The sequence below is a fragment of the Petaurus breviceps genome, unplaced genomic scaffold, assembly GCF_028583685.1.
Source record: "Petaurus breviceps papuanus isolate PSGF00001 unplaced genomic scaffold, PetGlider_PUasm1.0 175, whole genome shotgun sequence".
NCBI classification, from domain to species: Eukaryota; Metazoa; Chordata; class Mammalia; order Diprotodontia; family Petauridae; genus Petaurus; species Petaurus breviceps.
In genome coordinates, this window is record NW_027185764.1 from 60,689,467 (window position 1) to 60,714,837 (window position 25,371).

General features: G+C 44.5%; 2 protein-coding genes and 1 pseudogene across 2 annotated transcripts in view; 1 reads left to right on the forward strand and 2 right to left on the reverse strand.

The window, feature by feature from the left end:
* TRIM72 (tripartite motif containing 72) lies at positions 1-14,723 on the reverse strand. The gene is made up of 7 exons (XM_069085223.1): positions 14,567-14,723; positions 12,798-13,201; positions 6,588-6,683; positions 6,125-6,355; positions 5,503-5,525; positions 4,797-4,915; positions 1-721 (listed from the first exon to the last, which is right to left on the reverse strand). The coding sequence occupies exons 2-7, from the start codon at positions 13,191-13,193 to the stop codon at positions 153-155; spliced, it is 1,434 nt and encodes a 477-aa protein (XP_068941324.1). The 5' UTR covers positions 13,194-13,201; positions 14,567-14,723; the 3' UTR covers positions 1-152.
* LOC138158902 (apoptosis-associated speck-like protein containing a CARD) overlaps positions 8,775-25,371 on the forward strand; it is a 25,529-nt gene continuing 8,932 nt past the window's right edge. The window contains exon 1 of the mRNA XM_069085225.1: positions 8,775-9,363. Within this exon, the coding sequence (XP_068941326.1) occupies positions 9,090-9,363 (274 nt within the window). The 5' untranslated portion in view covers positions 8,775-9,089. The remainder of the gene's footprint in view (positions 9,364-25,371) is intronic.
* Positions 18,565-24,107, reverse strand: LOC138158979 (tubulin beta chain-like; annotated as a pseudogene).

Genomic DNA, 25,371 nt, shown 5'->3' on the forward strand with positions numbered 1-25,371 from the left:
TTCACGAACTTCGTGTCTTTTATTAGCCAGGACTTTAAACCTTAGAACCTTCACTCATGCCTATCTCGCCCAGCTTGGCGCTAAGTGCTGAATAAAACGTTTGCTCACTAACAGACGACCCCCAGGATCCGTCCCTTACTCCTGATCTGGCCTCACTGCTCCCCGTCTGGCCCGAGCAGCAGCAAGGGCTGTACATTCTTGCCCTTGTCGTGCCAGCAGACGTCGAAGAAAGGGTAGACGGGGCCAGGGAGGCGCTCGCGAAAGGAGTAGAGAGGGACCAGGTTGTCTGGATCACTGGAATCGAAGAAGCTGAAGACGCCGTCCTGGAAGCTGAGATAGAGGCCTATCCTCGAGGCTCGCCCGTCCACCTTGAGCACCTTGGGATCCTTGCTCTCCACGTGGGCCTCGTACACCTTCCCTTCTCGCAGCCCCACCATCCAGAAGCCCTGCGACGGGATGGGGTGCAGCCTCCCCCGACGGTTGACCTCGGCGGAGATCAGCCCCAGTCCCCAGCGGGGTTTGTCGCCCACCTCCACCTCCCAGTAATGCTCGCCCTCCGACAGCTGCTGCTTGGCCACCAGTGCCACCGCTTTGTCGAACTGCTGCGGGTCATCTCCCGCCGGCGGGGCCTTCTGCTCCACACACTCCACCCGCCGTCCGGACGGGGATACCAGCAGGCTGGGATGGGCAGTGGCTGGGTCAAAGGTGAGACCTCCCGGGGCTGCAAAGGCAATGAGAAAGAGGGTCGAGTGAGAAGGAGAAAAAAATCTCTCACCACTCCCCCAGTGCCTCCCCCCGGCTGTACCTTTCCTCTGAGGGTCCAATTTATAAAATGAGAGTTTTGGATTAGTAAGGTTCCTTCCAGGTCTATGTTCTTTTATAGAAACATAGATCTGGAATAGACCTTAGAAATCACTGAAGTCATACGCTTCTCCATCTTACATGTAGCAATGCCCTCCTTTAGCCCACCCCCACCCCCACCGCCTTTGCCCAAGCAGGTAAATGCAGCTGGGAAGGAAACCAGAAGGAGAAGTATAAAAATCATCACAGTATTGTGATCTAAGGACCTCGGGCACAGTGACTGCACCAGGGAAACAGTTCCTTCTCCCTCCCCACCCCAATAAATGCTTGTTGATTGATTCGGGAGCATCTGAGTTTTAATTTTGCTTCAGAAACTTGCTGTGTAACCTAGGGCAAATCACAGAAGCTCTATAAGCCTTAGCTTCCTGCCTGTTAAATGGGGATAAAAATAGAACCTACTTCACAGGTTTATTATGAGGATCAAATGAAATAGAGATATGGATCAAACTTATAGTTTCATTGATAGGAATAGAATATAATTATAATATAATATGATATAACATAACATAATATAATGTAACATATTTAATGACTGGAGCATTTGCACAAGACCCTCTTCACTGATGGAGAGAATGCTGACTTGCCACAGGAGAGACCTTCTCCTTCCTTCATGCTTCAAGAAAGGACACTCATATTTCTACACTCTCTTTGAAGAGTGCTTGGGGAGTGGGGGGGGGGGAGGGCAGAAAGGACAGACTCTGGAAATCAGAGGCTTGTTAAGGAGCCATTGTATTATATAATGTTATATTGTATACACATATATACACAATGTAACATATGTTACAATGTATATCACATTGTATTATAGTATTGTGTATTATATACATGTGTATACAATGTAACATATAATGTAACTATTTTATATAACATAAAGTATTATGTTACATTATATTATATCACATCACATAATATAACAATATAATACAACATAACATAATGCAACATCATATATCATATTACATTATATTATATTGTATTATGTCATATTATATCATATTATATTCCCTTATATTAAAAGGAATGAGATAAGGAAACCCCTTTACCAATGCAGTTTACCACTTTATCTTCAACTAAATCTTAGAGAGCTTCCTAGATCACTGAGAGATTAAGTGACTTGTCTAGAGTCATTCAGTTAGTATATTTCAGAGGCAGGACTAGAACAGAGGTCTTCCTGGCTTTCAAGTCTGTTCTTTATGTCTTGCATAATAACATCTCTCCCAAGCCTGGAGCATTTGCAAAAGACCCTCCTTGCTGATGGAGAGAATGCTGACTTGCCACTGGAGAGAACTTAAGAAGGGACACTCATGTTTCTAAGCTCTCTTTGAAGAGTGCTTTGGGAATGGAGGGAGGGCAGAAAAGACAGACTCTGGAAATCAGAGGCATGTTAAGGAGCCAGCTTTGCCCTTTACATCTACCTTCCAAAATCTATTCTCTCTCCCCAGACTCTCTCCCTGAAAAATTCTGGAACAATTGGTGTCCTCTCTCAAAGCAGGAAGGAACAAGGTCTCTCCAAGAATAAGTCTTCATTCTCTCCACCAATGAGGTTGTTGTCTAGGCATTTTTTAAGTTGTGTGATGTCATCTGGGATTTTCTTGGTAAAGATACTGGATTGGTTTGCCACTTCCTTCTCCTGCTCATTTTACAGATGAGGAAACAGAGTCAGACAGTGCTAAGTGACTTGCCCAGGGTGGCATAGTTAGTAAGTGACTGGGGCCAGATCTGAACTCAAAAAGATGTCTTCTTGACTCCAGGCCTGGCACTCTATCTACTATACAACCTTGCTGCCTTATACAAATAGATCAAGTCTAGAGACCTATGTTACATAAAATTCTTTGAAAACACAGTATTGCATAAATTTGAGCAATGATTACCATTATCTAACTGCTTTAATTGTTGGAAAATTATTCCATGTATTGAAATTTAGGAGGAGTATTTGAGTTGGACATTAGAGGATTGGATAGGATTTTTTTTTTCCAGTGGAAATAGCATGGGTTTATTCTAGGTGAAAAATTTTGGTATTTGGGGGATAATAATTGTCGTTATCATCATCACCATCACCATCACCATCATCATCATTGCTAATGTTTATGCAAAACTTTAAGGTTTGCAGTGTGCTTTACATATCTTACCTCATTTGAAACTCATAACAACCCTGGGAAGTAGGTGCTATTTATTATCTCCATTTTACAGATGAGGAAACTGAGGCAGACAGTGGTTAAATGTTGAATTCAAGGCATATCTAGCACATCTCTGAAGAAAGGTTTGAACTCAAATCTTCCTAACTCCAAGTCCAGACTTCTAGCCACCCTACCACCATCACTGTGGCTACTCTCTCAAGGATGCCTGTTTGTTTTCTTCCATGCCTTGTGGGGCTTATGTGATTCTTAACCTTATTCCCAGTAAATTTCTTTAGGTAGTGATTCTTAACCTTTTTTATTATAGTGGGCCATTTTGGCAGTCTGGGAGAGTGCTGGTTGGCCCCCATGCATGGAGTTCTCTCCTAATTGGCCTCCCTGTCTTCAAGTCCCAGCCAAAACCCCACCTCCTACAAGAGGCCATTTCCAGACCTCCTTATGCTAGTGCCTCCCTTCTGTGATCACCTCTGATTTATCCTGTACGTAGCTTGCTTGTGCATAGTTGTTTGTATGCTGTACATCTCCCATTAGACTGTAAGCATCTTGAGAGCAGAGATTCTCTCTTGTCTTTTTAGCCAAAACACTGAGCATAATTCCTGGCATATAATAGATGCTTAATAAATCTTTATTGTTTGACCTGTGGACCTCTTAGGATAAAACTTTTTAAATGAATAAATAAAATATTTAAGATTACAAAGGAAACTTGTTATATTGAAATAGTTGTAAATTAAAAATAAAAGCATTTCACAGAATTCCTTACCCTATAGGCTTTACTGAACACATGGGAAGCTTTTTTTTTCCTCTTTATACTTCAGGTGTGCCAATGTGGCACTTAGGCTGTTTGTTGTCTTCCATTCTCAACATATGACCATCCTCTCTCCCTTCCAGTCATATGCTTCCTTGATAATTATACTTCTGGCACTCAAGCCAGAATTAGTAACGTGTTACAGATCCTGCTGTCCAGCTCGTGTATTTTCATTACCCTTTGAGTTATTTTTTGGAAATCACAGCATGTTGTGATATGTAATCATGTATCTTCAGTGGGAGAAAGCTGTTGTCCAAAAGATAGCTTTTCATAGTTCAAGACCAATTAAAAGCACTGCAAAATTTCCTCAATGTGACCTCGCAGTTCTGGTTGGGATGGACCCAATTCGTCATCTATCTTCAATGTCTAGAATATACAACTTGATAGACTAATTTGACCTACTACCCATCTAGCTGCCTACCAGAATCTAAGTTATATGAGACCGTCATTCATTTTGTTTTTCCACTGTATACGATTAGACTAATTTCTCTGACATTGCTGTAGATTTTACTGAAAAAGACTTCTGAGACTTAATAAAAAATAAATAGATAAAAAATTTTAAAGAATGTGCTTTTTGGGTCTCTCATCCTTCTAGACTGGCAGCACAAGACATTGGGTACCTGTCAGGAGAGGGACACTGAAAAGGGGTAAATGGCACAAAAAAGAGAAGGGAATCTCTTGGACATACTTTGAATAACTTTTTCTGGTTTTACTTGGAGTCCACCCAGCTAACTGTAGCGCCCTGATTCTTGACTGCTTTGTATTATTTTCTAGTTGCTTTAGGTGTAGACAGACAGACTCTGAGTCCCCAGAGGTCAGTGACCAGGGTTTATCTTCTTATCTTCTTTCTCCCATAGTGTCTAGTGCATGACTAGGTCCACAGTAGGGACTCAGTAAAAAATGTAGTGGCATGAATTGGAATGGTTGAGCAGCTGCAGATAAGAGGTCAGTTTGAAGGTTACACTGGTACCCTGAGACTAGTCAGTTGTCCATACCTGGCATCAGGGCCCGGAACATCTTCCTCCAGACCTGGAATTTGAAGTCATCAGAAATAATGGGCAGCTGGATGTCCAATCTAGCAGCTGGGGGTGACTCTGCTAGGATCTTCTGCAACCTGAGGAGAGGCCAAGGGTAGAGGAAAATGGAGTGTATGGGATTGGAGTTTTCAGAGGCTAAGCTAAGGACCTGGGGAAGGGAAGGGGAAGGCCAGGGACTGGAAGATAAATACCACATTTTATTGACATTGGAAGAGAGGTAGCAGCAAACATGGGACTAGATACTCTGAGTGCTCCAGAAGCCCAGGTGAGTCAGGACAGGGAATCTAGGTGATATGTACAAGTGCTATCCAGCAATGAAGACACTGGATTGGGACCCAGATTTCAGAAGGAATTGTGTCAGGGTAAACTTGGTAGTTGTAAACTTGTATATGTGTGTGTGGGAAATGCAAGGAAAATTATTACCCTCTGTATGAAGGTGTCTATAGATATATAAAAGCTGAGGGGTTCAGATTGAGCAAAAGGCACTCCAAATGTGTTAAGGGGATTTCAATAAACTTCATCAGAAACTCTGTGTGTGTGTATGTGTGTGTGTGTGTGTGTGTATACACATATGGAGGTGGGAAGCCCCCAGTGAGGGTGATAGAAGGGACTAGGCTTTTCAGGAAGAACAACCAGACCTTGCTTGTCCTTGGGTAAGCCTCACCTGCTGATCACCAGGCAATATTTCTAGAGAGAGAGAATGGGAGAAAAGACACAGAAAGTCGAATTAGAAACCAAAAGACAATAAAGAAGATAGGTAAATACTGCTGTTCTTGCCCCTGAGAGTCAAAGGTGAGGCAGAACTAGGCCAATATCAGCAGGGCCCAGTAGAGAGATCCAAAGAGCTTCAGAATATATGGGAGATCAAAAAGGGATTTATAGGATGATTAGGAGAAATTAGGACAGCTCAGATGTAGGAATAGAAGTGAGGGTTAAGATGGGAGTCAGGAAACTCCAGATCAGTCCATTTCTGCAATTCAGTGTCTGGCATATAGTAAGCACTTGATAAATGCCTTTTTTCATTTCTTTATTAATGTATTCATTCACCACATTCACTAGTTATGTGACCATGGCCAAGGTACTTCTACATTTTGGGACTTAGTTTCCCTATTTGTAAAATGAGAGAATTGTATTAAATAACATCTAAGGTTCCTTCCAACTCTAACATTACATAAATCTAGGATATTTTATTATCTTGAGGATCCAGAAGCCTGAGAGGTTGGAAAAAAAACTTATAATAAAGGAAGAAGGAGGGCAGGACCTGGGAAATTTGGGACAGCTCTCACCCTGAGGAATTCTGTTTGGGGCTGATCAGTGACTTCATCCAACACCTTCTCCATCTGCTGAAGCTGATCAAGGTAGGAAGTGACAATTCTGCGTTCAGCCTTCAGGGCTGTCCCTGCCTCTTCAGTCACTCGCTCTGCCTCTTTGTTCAGTGAAGACTCCAATGCTATCAGAAAGGCCCGAATCACACCAAGCTGTTCTCCCACAGCCCGCTGGAACTGCCGCACTGTCTCCTGGGAGGTGAGGGATGATAGAAGAGCATTGAGATGGATGAGGCCCCCAGACCTCAGGTCTCTCCCCAAAATCTCAGGTATCTAGTACCAAGCTCTCCCTCCAGAACACAAACCCTCCTTACACTATGTATAGGTAGGCACCTGTCCCCCCCGCCATCAGCTCACCGCCTACCCACCTCTTCAGATGATTCCCTGGAAGCCCCATGTCTCCAAACTCAAAGCTCTCACTCACCTCCACCTCGGCCAGTTGCCGATCCAACAGGGCTACAGTCTTCTCTTTGCGCATGCAGGCCTCCTGCAGCTGCAGCCTCTGTTGTGGGAGCTGTTTCTGTGGAAAGGGTAGAGAAGTGGAGATGCTTAGGGGAAAGGGAAGAGTGTCAGGAGATAGGAGGCTAAGACCAAGGGGAATCATAGGTAATGATGGAGCTACCACCATTCTCCTTGAAAGGAAGAAGACATACATCCTGTCTCCAATACTTGTCCTCTGTCAGGCTGCTTCTACCATGTTTCCCCGATAATAAGACACCGTCTTATTAATTTTTTGGACAGAAAAACACCAGAGGGCTTATTTTCAGGGGAGGGCTTATTTTAATGAACATTGACAGCAATTTTAATAAACAGGTAAATGTGAACAAAAAAATGTACCTTTATTCAATAAGCAAATCACTGGGGAAGAACAGGATGATGCGCTCACTGCTGCAGCTCTGATTGGGGGAGGGGGGGGGACAGTGCATACAGAGGGTACCGTAATGTAGCATGTAGCGCAGGGGATTACCTTCACTACAGTAGCAATCTCAATAGGGCTTATTTTCGGGGGAGGGCTTATTTTAGAGGAATCTTACACATTAAGGGGAGGGCTTATTTTCAGGATAGGTCTTATTATCGGGGAAACACGGGTATGCCTAGCTCAAATCCCATCTCCTCTGTGAAGCCTTCTTGACTGGCAGTGATTGTTCCCTTGTGCCTGTGTGAATGGTATCTCCATGGTACATGAGGAAGAAATGCAGCTTCGGAGGGCTGAACTAACTTGCCCAGAGACAGAAAGCACTTGGATGAACCCAGGTCTTCTCACTCTTTCTCAGCACCAACCTCAATATCGGAATATGGGGAAATTATGCACTCTGACCACGAGAGGGCGCCCACTCATAGGGGTTGGGACCAGCTTGAGGATCTGGAATAACACCTGAGAGATTTTGCTACACATTCTTCCTCACTCATACATAGATACTGCTTATATACTTATATAAGCCCTTATATACTGTTTCATGTCTCTAACACCTGGCATATATCCAACACCCCACCTGGGATTGGGAGTTACCCTTACATAAGTGTCAAGGGATCAATTTACTGGAAAGGCGTGCCAGTGCCAGGGCTATAAATTTCTGAATCTCCTTATTTACTCAATATAGATCAACCAATAGATACTGATTGCTTCCTTATCTTATGCCTGCCCTGCTTTCCCCAAAGAGTCCTGCCCAGTCCTATTTCCCTCCCAACCTAACCTTGATAGTTGAAGTGAAAACTGGAAGAAAGTTGGGCAGAGAAGTATATACATGAGAGAAAGGAGTGGCAAAATCCCCTCTCTCAGGTCCCCCTCCCATATCCTCAAGTTGGTCCCAACCCCCTTTGGGAGCGCCCTCTCTTGGTCAGAATGCATGCATAATTTCCCCCATATTCCGTTAGTGTTGAGGAAAGAGCACTGTACTTGTCATGAGAAGACCTGGGTCCATGCAAATGCTTTATGTCCCTGGGCAAGTTAGCTCAGCTCTCCGAAGCTGCGGTTCTTCCTCATGTACCAACGAGATACTATTCGCACAAGCTTTTTCAGAGAGCTGTTGTGAGTAAAGCGCTTCTGTCAGGTACATCATATAAAGGTGATCTAAAATTGGTACTATCCTTAAATAATACATATTGAATGCTGGCCATGCACTAAGCCTGGCTCCCGTCTATGTTTTGAGGGACACTATAATGAAGACATCCTGTCCTTACCTCTTGAGAGTCAGGGTGTAGAACTGGGCTGAGGAGACCAGCCAGTCTAGAAGTTCTGACTATGTGCGGGCTGCTGTGCTAAGTGCTAAAACGTACCAAAACCCCAAAACAAAACGTGCAAAGAAAGGCAAAAGCTAGCCCCTGCTCACAAAGAGCTCAGAATCGGGAAGAGTTCCCGGAAGCCGACTTTCGAGCTCGAGGACCTGCTGCCGCTTTATTCTGAGTGACCTCAGGCAAGCCGCTATTCCGTTTCCTCATCCGCAAAATGAGGAAGCGGTACTAGATTGCGGTCTGTTCCATCTCAGAAATCTTTTATCCTAAGACTCCCACTTTCAACTGGCTTCTGGACTTAACCTTGAGCAGAGGAGGAGAGAGCTACATCGTAACTGGGAAAGGAAGGAGGTGCGGGAATAGGTAAACCCTCCCACTCTCCAAGGAGTGTCCTGAAGCACAGTCCTCCAGAACCCCATTCTAGAAATCTTCAGAACCCTTCCTCCCCTAGACCTCGGCATCCCCGCGGAACTTCCTCACGCTGACGTTGTCTTTTTCCTCCTTCTCCTACTCCTGCTCTTCCTCCTCCTCCTCCTGCCCTTCCTCCTCCTCCTCCTCTTTCACCTCTTCCTCTTTCTTCTCCTCCCCCTCCTCCTCTTTCTCCTCCTCCTCATTTCCCGGTCCTGGGGTGCCTCTCCGGTACACAGCAGGCAAAACTGCAAAGTGACCATCTGACCACAAAGTCTGGGGAGCCATGCCTCGTGGCCGAGACCTCATCCTGAAGGCTCTGGACAACCTGAATGAAGATGAATTCAAGAGGTTCAAAAACAAACTGCTGACGGTGCCGCTGCGGGACGGCTACTGCCATATTCCCCGGGGGACCCTGCAGGCCCTGGACCGCGTAGACCTCACCGACAAGATCGTCAGTTACTACCTAGAGAGCTACGGGCTGAAGGTGACTGTGCAGGTGCTCCAGGACATCGGCATGAGGGAGGAGGCCGTCACACTCCAGCAGGCAGCAGGCGCGGGTGAGGCTCTGGACCCAGGGCTGTTCCCTATATCTCCTCCTCTTTTTGTGATTGAGAACTGAGACCTTAACCTTACCCCATCTCGTGCCCTTCTCCTCACTAGAACCTACTAGAACCTGTGTCCTGACCCCAGCTTCCATAGTTTCCTGCCCTCAACCTCCTGCCCCCCCCCCAACCCCCGCAGTCACATGCCATTTCTTTTCCTCAAACCCTCCCCTAACACACCTGCCCCAAGCAGTGTAGCCAACTGTGACAAGTCCTCTAAGACCTAGAGGGAGTTCCATCCTGAGCGGACTGGACGATGTCACTTCCTTCTCATTCCACTCTCTCATTACAGTCTGAGGCTCAGCGCTGCCCGGGAGGAGCACTTCTGGGAGACCCCCATCAGGTAAGTGATGTGAAAAGCTCCTACTGTGTACCCCCGGACATAGTGTGGCAGGTAGGAGAAGAGGAAAGCATAAGTCTGGCACACTTCAGGGCTCACAGTACGAGCCTAGACATCTAGCGCAAGAACAGTACCAAGGAAAAGTATTAGCACTTGTGTGTAGGCTGCACTGGCCTGGGATGAGGTAATTCAAAACGGGAGGGAACAGTTCGGCTGATTAGCTGTTTCCAATCAAGAAAGGTTCCTCAGGGCTAGATGCATGCTGGGAGAACACCAGGGATATGGCACTTTCCTGAGCCTGATCTTACAGGAAGAGGAATTTTCTTTGGTAGGAGCTGGATGTGGAAACATACCTTAATAGGGAATGATAATGACCACTCCCATTTACATAGCGCTTCAAGTCTGCCAAACAATCCACTCGCAACAATACATGAGTTAAGTGGTGCAGCTGTTAATATCTTCATTTTACAGATAAAGAAGCTGGGCCTTAAGGTCACACTGCTGATGAGGATCTGAGGCAAGATTTGAATCCAAGATTTGTCCTACCTCCAAGTCTGATGCTCTGTCTACTCTATTGTCTCCCATGGGAGGGCAGGGGCATCTTATGGAGGGTTTGGAAGGCCAACTAAGATAAACACTTTAGACTTTATTCTGTATGCAAGGGAGGGGGAGGAGTGGGACAGAATTTTGTAGCTGGAAAGGCCAGCTGAGACTTGTGCAATAGTTTACACAGGAAGTGATGAGGATAGTGGCAGTGAGCATTGGAGAGAAGGGAACAGCTATAACATGGAAAAAGAATCAACAGGAGTTAGTGATAGACAAGATGGAAGGAAGGACCTCTACTAAGATTCCGACGGGTAGGGAAACAAGAAAACATCCCCACTTTTTATGTGGCAGCATTCTATTCTGTTACTGCGTCCCCAACTAGCTACTTTCTCACCTGGTCTCTCTTATTTCCCCGTCTCCCCCAGGACTATATACATCGTGGACCAGGGCTGATTGACCTTCATCACTGGTCTCATAGAAGTAGACCAATGAATCCTGATTGAAAACATCACCAACCCTAATGTGAAGTTCTTCAGTTTTATGGAGGCACTGGGCTTCAACTACCAGAAACCAGGGCAGTCTTTCCATCACTGAAATTAAAGGGCCTCTTACTGTTCCTGACCCTCCTCTGGTTCCATCCTCCCCACAAAGCCAACTTTTGTGCCAAGCATCTGGTCTATCCCCCACCCCATCCCCCAGCCTCACCCATTTGTACCCACATTTTTATACATTCAAATTCACCAAAATCTGACGACCTCACTGCTTATTTGTAGATATATTCATGTATAGTTGACACCATGAGTGTGTCTGATCATTTGCGTGTATGTGTGTACACAAGACACGGACTACACAGGATACATTCTTGCATGTGTGTGCTGTCCCCTCCACATCTGTGAGGGTGCATCATCTACCCTTTGCCTGCCCCTAACATAGCATACAGGTTTAAACAGAAAACATCTTCCTATGTATATGATCCCAAGATGTGCTTCTTTGAAAATGTACCAGGGTTGATACCTAGCGCCTCATCCTTTGCCCCTACCACCTACACCCAACCCCACCTTCTACCAGGCATGCCTCTGACATGAACTCTCCAGCCCCAACACATTCCCCTATCCATAGAGACTTTCTGTTTGTGTATGTATGGAGGCAGAGAATTTAAATTTAGCACAAACAGAGGCTCCTTGATAAAGTTGATTTTTCCTAAACCCGGCTTGAGGCTCAACTCTGACTGGAAAAGGAGTAAGGAGGCACTTTAGGGTTATCTGCATTAGGCAAGACTTCAGAGATTTCTAAAGTGTTTCCTCTCTGCCATGCAGGATGTGGGGGAAGAGGAAAGTGAAATTCAGGCTTTTCCTGGGGTTCACAATAAGAACTCAGACACAGAGAAATTCTTGTGCCAGGTCAAACTCTCTCAACATCCTAAAACTTTTTGCCCAGGATTTTCTACTTAACATTCTTCCCCTTTACCCTTCCTACTCCACAGAGAGCAACACATTCAATTTGTCCCTGATTCTACATTCTTCATTTTAAGTTGAGGAATATTTAAGTTCTATTGAACTAAGTAATTTGAGGGATTTTGTTCAGTTGTTTCAGTCAGGTTTGACTCTTCATGACCCCATCTTGGGGTTTTCTTGGCAAAGATACTGGAGTGGTTTGCCATTTCCTTCTCCAGCTCATCTTACAGATGAGGAAACTGAGGCAAGCAATGTTAAGTGATTTGTCCAGGGCACAGGCTAGTAAGTATCTAAGGCTGGATTTAAATTCAGGTCTTTCTGATTCCAGGTCCATTGCTCTATCCACTGTGACACCATCTGCCCAAGTAATTTGAGGAATACATAAGCTCTGTTCCTCAAACTCAGATTCAAAACTATTTCTTGATAGTCTGGCGATTTCTATGGCATTTACCCATATGCCCAACTTCTTACAATTGCCACAATGTCCCTGACCTTGAGTCCCAGTGCTTATGCTGGCAGACTCTTTTCTCTAACTTTGGCCATAGATCCATCCTCTAACCCTCTGTCTAATCAGAACTCTCTATTCTTGTTCAAGTCTTTTCCTGGTCTCCAGGAAATGATAGGGCTTATAATTGACTGGGGAGTGAGGGTGGGGGAGGGCAAAAAGATAAAATACTTTACCCCAAATCCTAAAGGTTAGTCAGATACTCAGCCCCTGTTCTCTCCTGTGCTCTCTGGCCTTGCCATCTTCCCAACACACTCTATTTCCCCCACCATTTCCAGGACAGCTTTTAGGCACTATCTCCAAGCTCAAACCCCAGCTACCCTCCCAAAATGAAAACTGCCATCTAGATTCCAAGAGTTCCTTTCTGCACTCAAGACCTGCTGGCAAGTATGCACCATCCAAAGCCCTGTGGGAATATTCCCTTTTGTGCCCATTCCAAAGTCCCAAGGGCAAATACTTCCCTCAGGACCAACAAGAAGGCCATAGGAACAAGACTGGGGTAGGGATGGGATCCTGGGCCAGAGCCCTCAATGGAACCAGTTACCTTCATCCTCTGGTGGGCCTCAGCAGCAGTGACCACACTGTGACCTCGGTGTTTGCCCAGAGAGGCACACACTCCGCATATCAGTGCCCGGTCCTGCTCACAGTAGACACTCAGGGGGTCCAGATGTTCCTCACAATGGCCCTGTGGCACCTGAGCCAGACTCTCCACTAACCGTGCCAGCTGTTGGTTGGTACTGAGCCCATCAGGTTTTGTGGGTGCCTGGCAGGAAGGGCAAAGTACAGTCCCAGCCTGAGGATCCGGAACCAGGCGAAGGAGGCAATTACGGCAGAAGCTGTGGCCACACTCGGCTGTGATGGGTGCATCAAAGAGCTTGAGACAGAGTGGGCAGGACAGATCCTGGTACATGCCCTGCATCAGAGCAGGAGCACCCGACATGATGGGACCTGGGGACAGGCAAAGAAGGTCAGAGGTGCTTCTTGAGACATCCACCAGCATTTCTTTTTTGAGGGGGTAATTTATAAGGCAATTGGATTCAGGTGATTTACCCAGGGTCACACAGCTAGTAAGTGTCAGGTGTCTGAGGCTGGATTTGGACTCAGGTCCTCCTGACTCGAGGGCTGGTGCTCTATTCACTATACCACCTAGTTGCTCCCCAGCATTTCTAAAGTACCCAGCCAAGACCCAAGAATCCTTATCTCCTAATTCAGACCCAGATATCCCCATCTTGCCCCCTCCCCCTTCTAATCAGCTAGGTGGTACAGTGGATAGAACACTGGTTCCAGATCCAAGAAGAACCAAGTTCAAATCTGCAGACAGTGTGACCCTGAACAAGTCACTTAACTTCTGCCTCAGTTTCCTCAACTGTAAAATGGGGGTAATAATAGCACCAACCTCCTAGAGTTGTCATGAGGATCAAATGAGATATTTGTAAAGCAGCTGGCACAGTGCTTGGCACATAGTAGTGCCTTAATAAATTCTTGTTTCCTTCCTTCCTTTCTATATTCCCATCTCCCTAGCTCAGACCAGAGTATATGCATTCCCCCAACCTGTATCTAGGTGTTCAATCCCTCCAGCCAGGACCTAGGTGTTCCCACAGCTTAGAGCCAGGAAGTTCTATCTTCCCAGCTCAGATGGAAGCAGTCAGATCATATCAGCTTAGACATCAGTATTCCCCCAGCACAGCTCTAGAAATCCCCATCCCCCATCAAAGAATGAGACTAGAAGCTGAGCCAAGTTCTATAAATAGGCCTAACAGATGCGTAAACCAGTGAGTGTCACCACAACCCAAGGAGGGAAAAAGCAAATGCCACAGACCTCCACCCCAGAGGACTCAATTCAGAATCAGTTCCTACATCTTCCATCCCATGAAAAAACTCAGTCTTCCTGCTCTCCTCTCTGTCTAACTCTCCAGTACCCCAATGCCCATGATTATAGACCTCCCACTCCTGCTGTCTACCTTTCCCCGAAAATCCCAGGGCCTCCTGTGAACTTAGTTCTCTCAAGTCCCTTCATATTCTAAGGTACTCCCTCATTTACAGACAATGGGTGAGTCCTTCCATAACCCCACCCCATAGTTCCCAGAATTTTTGACCATTCCATCCTCAGCCCCTGATTCCTCCAATGTTCAAAGTTCTTACTTCCTCACTCTTTCCCTCTGTCATACCTTTCTCAAAACTCAGGCTTTCTACTCGCTGGTCCTTCCTTCTCTACTCCCTCCTATTCCAAAGAGTATATATCTTCCTTCTCTATTCTGACTCCCTACTCTCTCCCTTTACCCCCACTGGGAACAAAATGAGAGAATGTCTTACCAAGATTTGGGGTCTCTGCCAGCAATCAAAGTTGTAAAGTAGGGTTGGAAAAGGGGACTCAAAAGCTTGGAGTAGTGACCCAAAGTGAGTGTCCAGCCCAAGTCCTCTCTGACTTTGCTGCAACCCAGAGTGATATTTATATATCTTGGCATGCTACATCTCATCAGTTCAACTACTTCTAAATTTGGGTTGTGATGGGGGCCTGGAGGAAGGGCATCACATGTCAGAGCCACCTGTCAGGCCTAAAGAATTCTTCTGGAACTAGCTATCTCCCCTCTTTACCCTTCCCCCCTCCCAGCTCTCAAGCTAGCCCAGAAGCCAGCACAGTCCAGAGTCTGCCCCACCCAAAGCTCAGTCCATTACAGAGTCAAACCTAGTCCATAGTTCAGCTAATTGTCCAAGTCAAGTTCAGAGACCAGCCCAGTCCATAGTCCTTAGACTCCAGCCCAGAATGCAACCCAGATCCCAGTTGTCTCACAGAATCACAGAATCTGAGTTGGAAGGGACCTCAGAATTCAGCCCATACTTGAGCAAGGACTCCTTGTACAGCAAACACAACAAATAGTCATCTAATCTCTTCTTGAAGACCTTCCAAGTATCTTCTCTCTGTTTTGGGGGGTGGGGGGGGAAAGGCAAGGAAACTGGGGTTGTGACTTACCCAAGGTCACATGGCTAGTAAGTGTCTGAGACTGGATTTGAACTCTGGTCCTCCTGACTCCAGGGCTGGTATTCTATTCACTGCACCACCTAGCTGGCCCTCTCCATGCATCTTTTTTAATTCAATTTTTATTTTTCAGTTCCAAATTCTCTCTCTTTTTCCTCTTCCTCTCCCACCTCCTCCCACGAGAGGTAGTTAAATGGTACAGAGGATAGAGTGATAGGCATGAAATCAGTCCAGCTCTGGCCTCAGACACTTGCTAGCTATGTGACTCTGGGCAAATCACTTAATGTTTGTTTGCCTCGGTTTCTTCGACTGTAACACTTACCTTCTAGGGTTGAGGATCAAAAGAGATAATATTTGCAAAGTGCTTAACACAGTGTCTGGCACCTTCCATTGTTGTTCAGTCATTTTTCAATCATGTCTGACTGTTTGTGACAGAAAAATGGTCCCTGATCTCAAACTCAAATGCAAAAGCCTTTTGTGGGGTTTTCTTGGCAAAGATACTGGAGTAGTTTGCCATTTCTTTCTCCAAATCATTTTACAGAAGAGGAAACCGAGGCAAATACAGTAAAATGGCTTGCCTAGGGTCACACGGCTATTTAAGTGTCTGAGGCTAGAAGTGAACTTAGCAAGATGAGTCTTCCTAACTCCAGGCCCCAGAGCTTTATCCACTACACTATCTAACTGCCCAACCTAGAACATAGTAGGAGCTTAATAAATGCCTGTTCTGTTCCCATGGAGAAAGCAAGAAAAACAAAATCTGTTACAAATATTTATGGTCAAGTAAAATACATGGTGAGATTAGCCATATCCAGTAATACATACATATATATCAAATGCACACACACACACACACACACACACACACACACCTGTGTGTGTATGCCTCTTCTCCACTTTGGATTCTTCCCCTCTTTATATGGAGGTGAATGATCCTTCCATAACTTGTATGGATACAATGGTTTTCATGTCATCTCCCCCATCAGACCGCAAGCTCCTTGAGGGGAGGGACTGACTGTTTTCACCTTTCTTTGTCTCCCCAGTGTCTCACCCAGCACATATAGGAAGCACTTGATAAACAATGTGGGGATCCACCACAGCCAAAGCAAGTCATCTCACATCTGGATAGCAATAATTGACAGGAAGTTTTTCTTTATTACAAGGCTAAATTCATCTCCTTGTTGTTTCCATCTATTGTACTTAAGCCATGATTCTCCTTGGAGTCACTTCAGGACAAAAATAACTTTTACTACATACATGCACACAAACACACACAGAGTCATACAAAGGTTAAAGAAAAGTAAACTGGATTGGACAAATGAACTCTTCAGGGTTTAGGTTACAAATAGGGCATTCAATAATATTTCTCTTCATACCTATTCTATCTCTTTCTGTCTTATAACCCTTTCTTCCTCTCCTTGAAAGACTTTTTCTTAAACTATTTGCCTAAAGGAGACCCCATTAGGTCAAAGGATTCCTTCAGACCTTTAAATCAACAGAGGAACCAATAGGTAACAGTTTCTGTCCTATTCCGGAATAAGAAACCACAGAATTATTAAGGCATTCTCTCACAGGGAGAACCAAAGGTAAACCCTCACAAGAGCGGGGTTTGGTTGGTTGGAAGATTAGTGGGAGTGGTACAGGGAGATGACTTGTCTCTGAATCAAAGCTCTGGTGGTTTCTGAACTGGAACCAGGTTATCCCTGTCCTGCTCTTCCTCTTCTCTCTAAGCCCTTCCTGCTTCCCTGACTGGGGTAGGGTGACCACCTGTGGGTGGCAGCCTCACTACTTTCTAAGGGCCATTCATAGTTGCTCCTTTAGCAAGGAGGTGGCAATCAATCAACAAGCATTTATGAATTGCTTACTGTGTACCAGGCATTGTACTGAGCATTAGATATACAAAGAAAGACAGAAATATGGTCTCTGCTTTCAAGCCCAAATGCAAAAAAAAAGGGGGGGGCATAAAATATATACACAGTATAAGTGAAAAGTAATCTCAGAAGGAAGGCACTAGCATTGGTAGTGAGGAAAGAAGGAGGATGGACTGGGAAAGGCTCTTTGCAGAGTTTTAGCTGTCTTGAAGGGAAGCAGAGAATCAGGAAGAGATAAGATGTAAAAGAAAAAGCCCTGAGAAGGGAATTAGGAGACCTGGGTTCTAAAACCGATTTTACCACTTACCTTAGGACAAAACATTTTCCCTTTCTAAGAGTCAGGCCTTAGGCCTTGCTGAAGTGGGTGAATGTCTCAGAGATTCCAGCTCCGTCTTAGATCAAGGGGATCTAATCCTCCGGCCCTCGATTCACCTCCTTCACTACTTACAGTGACTACTTACAGTGTAATGGAAAGAGTATTCTATTTGTGGTCAGAGGACCAGGACTTAGACCTTAGTCTTGCTCTTTTCTACCCGTGAATCCTTGGGGGCTCAGTTTCTCATGCATAAATTGAGGGGGCTGGATAAGATGACCCCTACGGCCCCTTTTAGCTTGGAGTCTATAATCTATGACATTCTAAGCTTTCCCTGATTACTTAACCTGCACTCAAGGCCTTGCTCTCTGAACCTGGTTGACTCCCTGAGTGCAAAGATGTAATGCATTCCACCTGGTAGGGTCTAGATGGTGCAGTAGATAGAGCATTAGGAAGATGTAAGTTAAAGTCCTGCCTTGGACACTAGCTGTGTAAGCTAGGGCAAGTCACTTAACCTCCCTCATCCTCAGTTTCTTCATCTGTAAAATGAGGGGGTTAGCCTCTAAAATCCCTTACAGTTCTAAATTTATGAACCTTCTACCAAAGCCTCTATAAACTGCATCCTCTCTTGGTGTCTACTCTTTCATTCCCTTCAATCCTTGTTGCCACATACTCCAAATGACAAAAGTGAATTTTCTAGGATTTCCTCACAAGGAAAAAAAACATATATACATATCTGTACGCAGGTCTATATACACATATATGTATATATTCATATATGTATGTGTTCAGAAATCACATGTACCAAAGAAAAGCAATTAGAAGAAATACTACCCGGTTCCAGACTGCCTACGTTACTCTGCTTAACAGCAGCTAACCAGGCTTGACTTGGCCTGTAACATTTTCTCAGTTCCATACCACAACCTGAAACCTTCCTGGTCCTACAAGAAGATCCAGTCTTCTACCTCCAAAACATGCTGACTTGGAATTCCCCTGCCTGTGTGTTCCAAACCCAGCTCATTCCTGGGGTAGGCCAGGCAGTTTTAATACCAGAATCAACTTTCATACAATTGAGAAATAACTTGATTGCTGACCAGGGATTTTGCATTCTAATATAATAGCTTCTCCTTCCCCTCCTAAGGCAAAGAAATCATCATAATTCCAACCATAGGCAGTTCCCAAATTTCACAAAAGACGACCTCGGTTTTTTCACCTGTAAAATAACAATAAAAGTAGAACACCTGTCCTGTTGTCTATATGGGGGATTTATAAGGATCAACAGGGATGATTGGTTGTGAAATTGCTTTCTAAACTATAAAGTGTTAGATATGTGAAAGAAATTATTCTGATTATCAGTTTGGAAGAGAGGGAGTTCTGCTAGAAATCAGCATCTGTGCCTGAGGACATATCAAAGTGGAGGCCCAGGAAAAAAGAGAAACTCTTCTAATAAACCAGTCTGGGAAGATTCTTTGGGAGGATATATATAAGAGGGTGGGAGTCTGAAGCATGAAGGGGCATGCATGAGGTGGGAAGTTCCTGATAATTCTTGCTGTATAGAATAAACTAACAATCTCAATAAGAACAAGATCTATTTCTTCTCTCTCTTTTCTCTCTCTCTCTCTCTCTCTCTCTCTCTCTCTCTCTCTCTCTCTCTCTCTCTCTCTCTCTCTCTCTCCTCTCTCTCTTCTCCCCCTCCCTTTCTCTCCTCCTCTCCCTCCCCCCTCTCCCTCTCTCTCTCCTCCCCTCTCTCACCCCCTTTCTCTCATGTCCCTAACATGCTGGCTTGGACATAGTTGGTGCTTAATAACTGCTTGTTAAATTTCATGGAATTATTTAAATTTTAAGTCTCATCAAGAATCTAGTGCATGATAAGTGCTTAACGAATATTTGTTGACTTGAAATTGATTTGAAATACAAAAATCATGAAATGTCAGAGCAAAATTTACTGATCTGACTTCATTTTGTTTTGTTTTGTTCTTTTTTATGGTGATGAGCAGGTTTTAGCATACAACAGCAAAGACAGTGGTTAAGCAAGTTGGTGCCAGGTGAACCTTATTTTTCTATTAATTTACACTAGGAATTAAAGATGTGTTCTCATGATAGAAATATAATCCCTCACCCAACAGCAATGGGTGTAAGTTCCAGAAAGATTCATTTTGGCTCAATATAAGCAATATAACCATTAGAGCTATCCTACAGTAGAATGCACTAACTGAGAAGGTAGTGAATTCTCCATCACTGGACATCTTCCCATTTGTGGAAGAGTTATAATTAGCAATTTTCAAAGCTGGGGATAGGGTCCTGAAACATGTCTTCAATTTACTTCGGGGAACAGAGTGGATTGGTGGAGAGATGATATTGAAATATTGTGAGGCTATTTCTTCCCAGGCCATCATGGTGGATAGATGGACAAGCAGGGTGGGGCTGGGAATTCACCAGTGGTACTACTAACAGGTAAGAGGAGTGATAGTAGAAAGTAGAGTCTCTTATTGGTTTCTTTTAAATAATTATTCTTGCTAACTGTGTGCTAAGTTGACAGTTTTTTGTTTCGTTTCTAACCACAAGAGATTTGTGAATGCTATCAGCACCTGCTAAATGTTGGCATCCTATAACAAAACCTTAGTTGCCCCACCCTAGTTATGATTCTCCTTCTCTGAATTTTGTAGAGTCCTGTTTAGGTTTGAATTAAAAAGCTGACTTCTCAGGGATACAATATCAAAAGTGCCAGGGGACCTGAGGCAGGTTACTTATTTTCTCCGGTTCTAAGTTTCCTCCTGAGTAAAATGAAGGGTTTCAGCTAATTGGGAAAAGTCTTTGCAGAAAGTTTCTCTGATAAGAATCTCATTTCCAAGATTTATAAGGAGCTTAGTCTCACATATAAGAACAAGAGTTATTCCCCAATAGATACATATTAAAGGATATGAAGAGGCAGTTTTCAAAGGAAGAAATATAACCTATCAACAATCAAATGGGAAAAAAGATCCAAATAAGTAATAATTGGGAAAATGCATATTAAAGCAATTGTGAGGTTCTACTTACTCACTCATCAGATCATCAAAGATGACAAAAAGAAAAGGAAATAGACAAATGTTGGAGGGGCAATGAGAGAACAGAGATATTAATGTACAGTTGGTAGAACTGTGAAGTGGTAGAAAGGCCCTTTCATGGAATCCAGACTTCACAAAACAAATCCCCTCAATAAAATGATTTGTTCTGTAAAGTTTGGATTCTGTCAAAGGGCCACACTTGAGGATCTAGAGGGCCATATGTGGCTGCAAGGCCCGGGTTCCCCACCACTGGCTCTAGCCATTCTGGGATGTAATCTGGAATCATGACCTAAAAGCCCTGAACCTGTATACCCTTTGACCTAGCAGGCCTATACCCCGATAAGATCAAAGAAAGAGGAAAAGGACTCATATCTACAAAATACTTAATGGCAGCTCTTTTTGTAGTGGTAAAGAAACTGAGGGAGAACCCATAAACTTGGAATAGCTGAACAAATTATGCTACATGAACATAATGAAATATTATTTGTTCTGTCAGAAAAAAATGAAAGAGATAACCATCCCATCTCAGAGATATCTGAAAAGACTTGTATGAACTAATGAGAGTGAAATGAGCAGAATCAAAAGAACAATTTATATATTAACAGTGTAAAGGGAAACTACTTTGAAATAATAAAGAACTCTGATTAATGTAATGACCAACTGCAAGTCTTTAGTACACGAGGAAATGCAACACACAAAAAGAAGAGGAAAAGCAGAGAAGGGGAGGGGAAATAGGTGCTCAGCCTAGAGGATTGGTGGAGAAATCAGTCAGAGAAGTCCTAAAATAGTGCAGTCAAGGGAGAAATGAGATGTCCGGGCAGAGCTTTCCTCCCCGCCCCCACCATTTCCTGTTTATTTTCAGCTTCTGGGACTTGTCTTTTCTACGTGGGGAGAAAAAACAGCAAGTTCAACACAAAACAGAAACCTAAGAAGTGGGAGGGAGAGAGCCAAGAAGAGAAATTGTAAAAGTGGAAAGGATGAGAGAAAACGAAGGAAAGATTTGGTGATGGGAAGGGAAGGGACATCCTGTACTCTTGGAGGAATGGATTTTGGGGGGAGTGGGGGAGAATTGAAATCCTCCACAAATGAGTAACTTCTTTGAAAATTTGGGAGTTGAAGCAATTGTCTCTCCTCATTTCTCAGACTGGGGAAGGGTGGGTGGGTCCCAACATGAGGTGAGGCAAAGAGCTGAGATGAAAGCCCATGTGGTAGAATGGGGCACAGACCACTCCAAAGAAATATGAACACTCAGGAGAGGAAATGAAACCGAGGGAAATAATGCTGCCAACATTTCCCCTGGAGGGGGGGGGGGAGGGGGTGGAGAGAAAGGGAAGGAGTACCTGGAGGCAGGAAGAGGACAAGTTGGGGAGTATCTGGTAGTTAGAATAGAAAACCTGCCTCCCCCATCAGATTTTTATGGCATGGAATGTCCCATTTCTTCCCTTCTCTCCAGAGACCCACTAAGTGAAGTCTCTCAACTAGGCATATGACATCTTAGTCCCTTCCTCCAACAAGGGAAGCCAAAGAGTTCTGGACTTTTTATATTGGTCACCATTTTAGATTAGGGCACAAAGGTTCCTAAATTGAGCCTATGGGTTGGAGACATCCTTCTTCTTGGAGAGAAATCTGGGAATGTGGAGTCACAGGGTACATTATTGAAGCAACAGGTCATAAGGGAAGAACAGAGGACAGAGAGCTCAGCACCCACAAAAAAAGAAGAAGAAAGAAAAGAAACTGCAAGTTTCAGAGGGAAAAGGTGACAGGGCAAGAATATTGCAAGAGTTGAAAAGACTGAGGGAGCCTCCTCCTCTGTCTCCTCACTGAAATCTTCCTCCTTTTCTACAGTGACATCCTGATACTGTTGGTACTCAGAAACAAGATCATTCATGTTGCTCTCAGCCTCGGTGAATCCAATTAGCCCCTCCCCTCCCCTGTGTACCAGTGGAAGAAGACTTTCCAACTGAAGAAGGCACTCTGAGATGTACTTGAACAGTTCCTGGATGGCAGTGCTTGTGCAAATGAGGGTGACAGCCATCTTGAGCCCACAGAGTAGAATATTGCAGACAATGGTCTTGATGTTGTTGGGGATCCACTCAATGAAGTAGTCACTGTTTTTGTTTTGTACGTTGAGCATTTGTTCATCCACCTCCTTCATAAATATCTGCCCAGGGAAAGCAGCAGTAACAGTGAGGTATCACCTATGATGAGGGTCACATGCTACCACCATTGTTCTTAGCATGGAAGACCTTCTGAATGAGCTCAGCTGAGGTTAGGGCATGGTATTACTAGCTCCCGCAGCTAGTGAAGGGGACAAAGCCAGGCATAAAGAAGTGGAATTGAGGGGAAAAGACCATGTTTACAGTCAACTTGTGAGGTCAGCATTAAGCTGACCAGGAAAGCAAAGGCAGATGGTGACACCACTCACGGTAGCAGAAACTAGATGGTTGAGGTCACCATGGGTTGGCATGGTCAGTTTGAGGGACCAGAGGCAGATATCATGGAGTTCTTCATTATCAATGCAACAGATTTCATCTCTGTTTTCTACTATTTAGTGGACACAGAGCGTGGCATTGTAGGGCTCAATCATGGTGTCAGGCTTCTGGTGATGGAACCACACTAAAGGCATTCATAATACGGTCAGGCGACTCCTTTTGAATCTTGCTAAGCAACAGGACACCCATCCCTGAGCCTGGGCCTCTACCAGGTGAGTGTCTCAGCTGGAAGCCTACAGGCAATCACAGTTCTCTGCCTCTCTTTGCACACCATATCCAAGACTGAATCCACCAGCTCTGCTCCCTCTGTACACTATATATCTATATCTATCTATGGCCTTTGGCCCAATCATTGCCTGCCCTAGACTGACCAAAAACAAAGTTGTCTGGTCAAAAGGTCCAGAGCAAACAGAATCTATGGTCCCAAGCTCAAGATCAACCACGGTAAAAATATTTGCTCCCAGTGCCCTCGTTGTAGTAGACAGAGATCCAGTCCAACTTCAGATCACTGTCCCCGTGGCAGGTGCCAGTGGAGTTGATGCCATGTTCATGACTGATCATCTCCTAGAACTTTGCACTGATCTGACTGCCACACTGGCCTTCTTGGACAGGTGTGATTTCCCTCATGATTAGAATTTACTTTTGTTTGTCTCTAGTCATGTGCAGGGAGAAGAGAATGACATCTTGTTTTCCCTCTCCACTGAACCTGCCTTTTATCACTTAGAAGATTCCCCCAGAGGTTGGAGCTTCCAGTTCAGAACACAGCTGTACAAATGTTCTGAGAGGGAGAAAGAAGGAAGGGAAAGTGAGAGAGGTGAACCAGGGGGGAGGTGGGGACTGAGTTCTCTTATTGAATAGAGGTTTGGAGTTGGTAGCCCCACCTTTCAATCAGAGAGTAGTGATGGGGTAGAGCATCAAGGTTGATGAGATCTTACAGGATGATGAAATTATCCTAACAATGAGATTATTTTCATCACCAATGTCATCATCATCATCATCTTATCCTAGTAACTCCACTTATGTGGAGTTAGAGTCCCTCCAACTTGGATTTCTGAAGACCACATATCCTGTCTTGCTGACTGGATAAGTTTGCATATGGAGACAGAAGAGGTAATGTCCAGAGAAACTCAGTGCCACCGTATTCTTGTTGCATTTCCTTGTTATGTTTGGGCAAAGTAAATCTCCTTTTGTTTACTATTCAATGATTTGTAAATGCTTCATTTCATCTCAATATCAGACCAGAACTAAAAGAATACTGGAGTTAGGCCAACCTCTACTAATGCCCTATGAGCACCTCAAACTCAACATGTCCACAAAGTTCACTATCTTTTCCCTCAACCCCCCACCTCCACCCCTTTTAAAATTTCCGCATTGCCATCAAGGGCACCATCACACATCCGGCTCCTCATATATCAACCTCAACTCCCCTCTCTCACTCACCCCACATATTTAATCAGTTGTCAAATCTTATAATTTCTTTCTCTAAAGAAATCTCTCATATCCTTCTTTATCATCATATGTCCCCCACCATAGTTTAGGCCCTTATCACCTCTCTCCTGGACTATGGCCAGAGTCTCTGAATTGTACTCTTTGCCTCAAGTATCTTCCCACCCTCCTATGTATAGCTGCCTAAGTGATTTTCCTAAATCATGTCTGTCCATTTCACACACCTCCTCACCTTCCCACATCCCCCACCATCAGATAGCAAACTCCAGTTGCTTATTGTTACCTCCAATATCAAATCTAAATATTCTGTGTCTTTAGAAGCAGACCCCTTTCTATCTTTCCATTCCTTTAACACCTACCTCCCCTCTATGCACTCTACAGTCCTACTATACTGGCATATTTTCTGTTTCGTACATGTGGTGCTGCATCTCATGTGTCCCTCTCTGTCTTTGCATTGGCTGTACCCTCTGCCTGGAGTGCTCTCCTAGGGCTCCACTCAAGAGCTACCCCTCCACGAGACAACTCCCAGAGCCCACGCATGCTAGTGCTTTCTCCTCTAAGGTCACCTTCCACCTACTCTGTATTTACTTTCTATGTGTAATCAGAGGAGGGGGCTCTGATCCACATAAAACATCATCAGTTTGCTAAAATGGCATTATCCACGTGCAAGACACTAGGAAACTGCTTCCAGGAGGCTTTAGGGTTAGAAGGAAGGAGTGAAGGAAACAAGCATTTATATAGCACCATATATATATGGGACAGAACATCACCAATTACCCAGTGGAATTTCCAACTGGATATTCCATAGACATCTCAAATTCAACAAGGCCAAAGCAGAAGTCATTATTTTTCCCCAAAATCATTATGCCCCCCCTCTTCTGAGTTTCCCTATTATTGTCAAGGGTACTACCATCCTTCCAGGCATTCAACTTCTCTACCTCACTGTCCTCATTGACTCTCTCTCTCTCTCTCTCT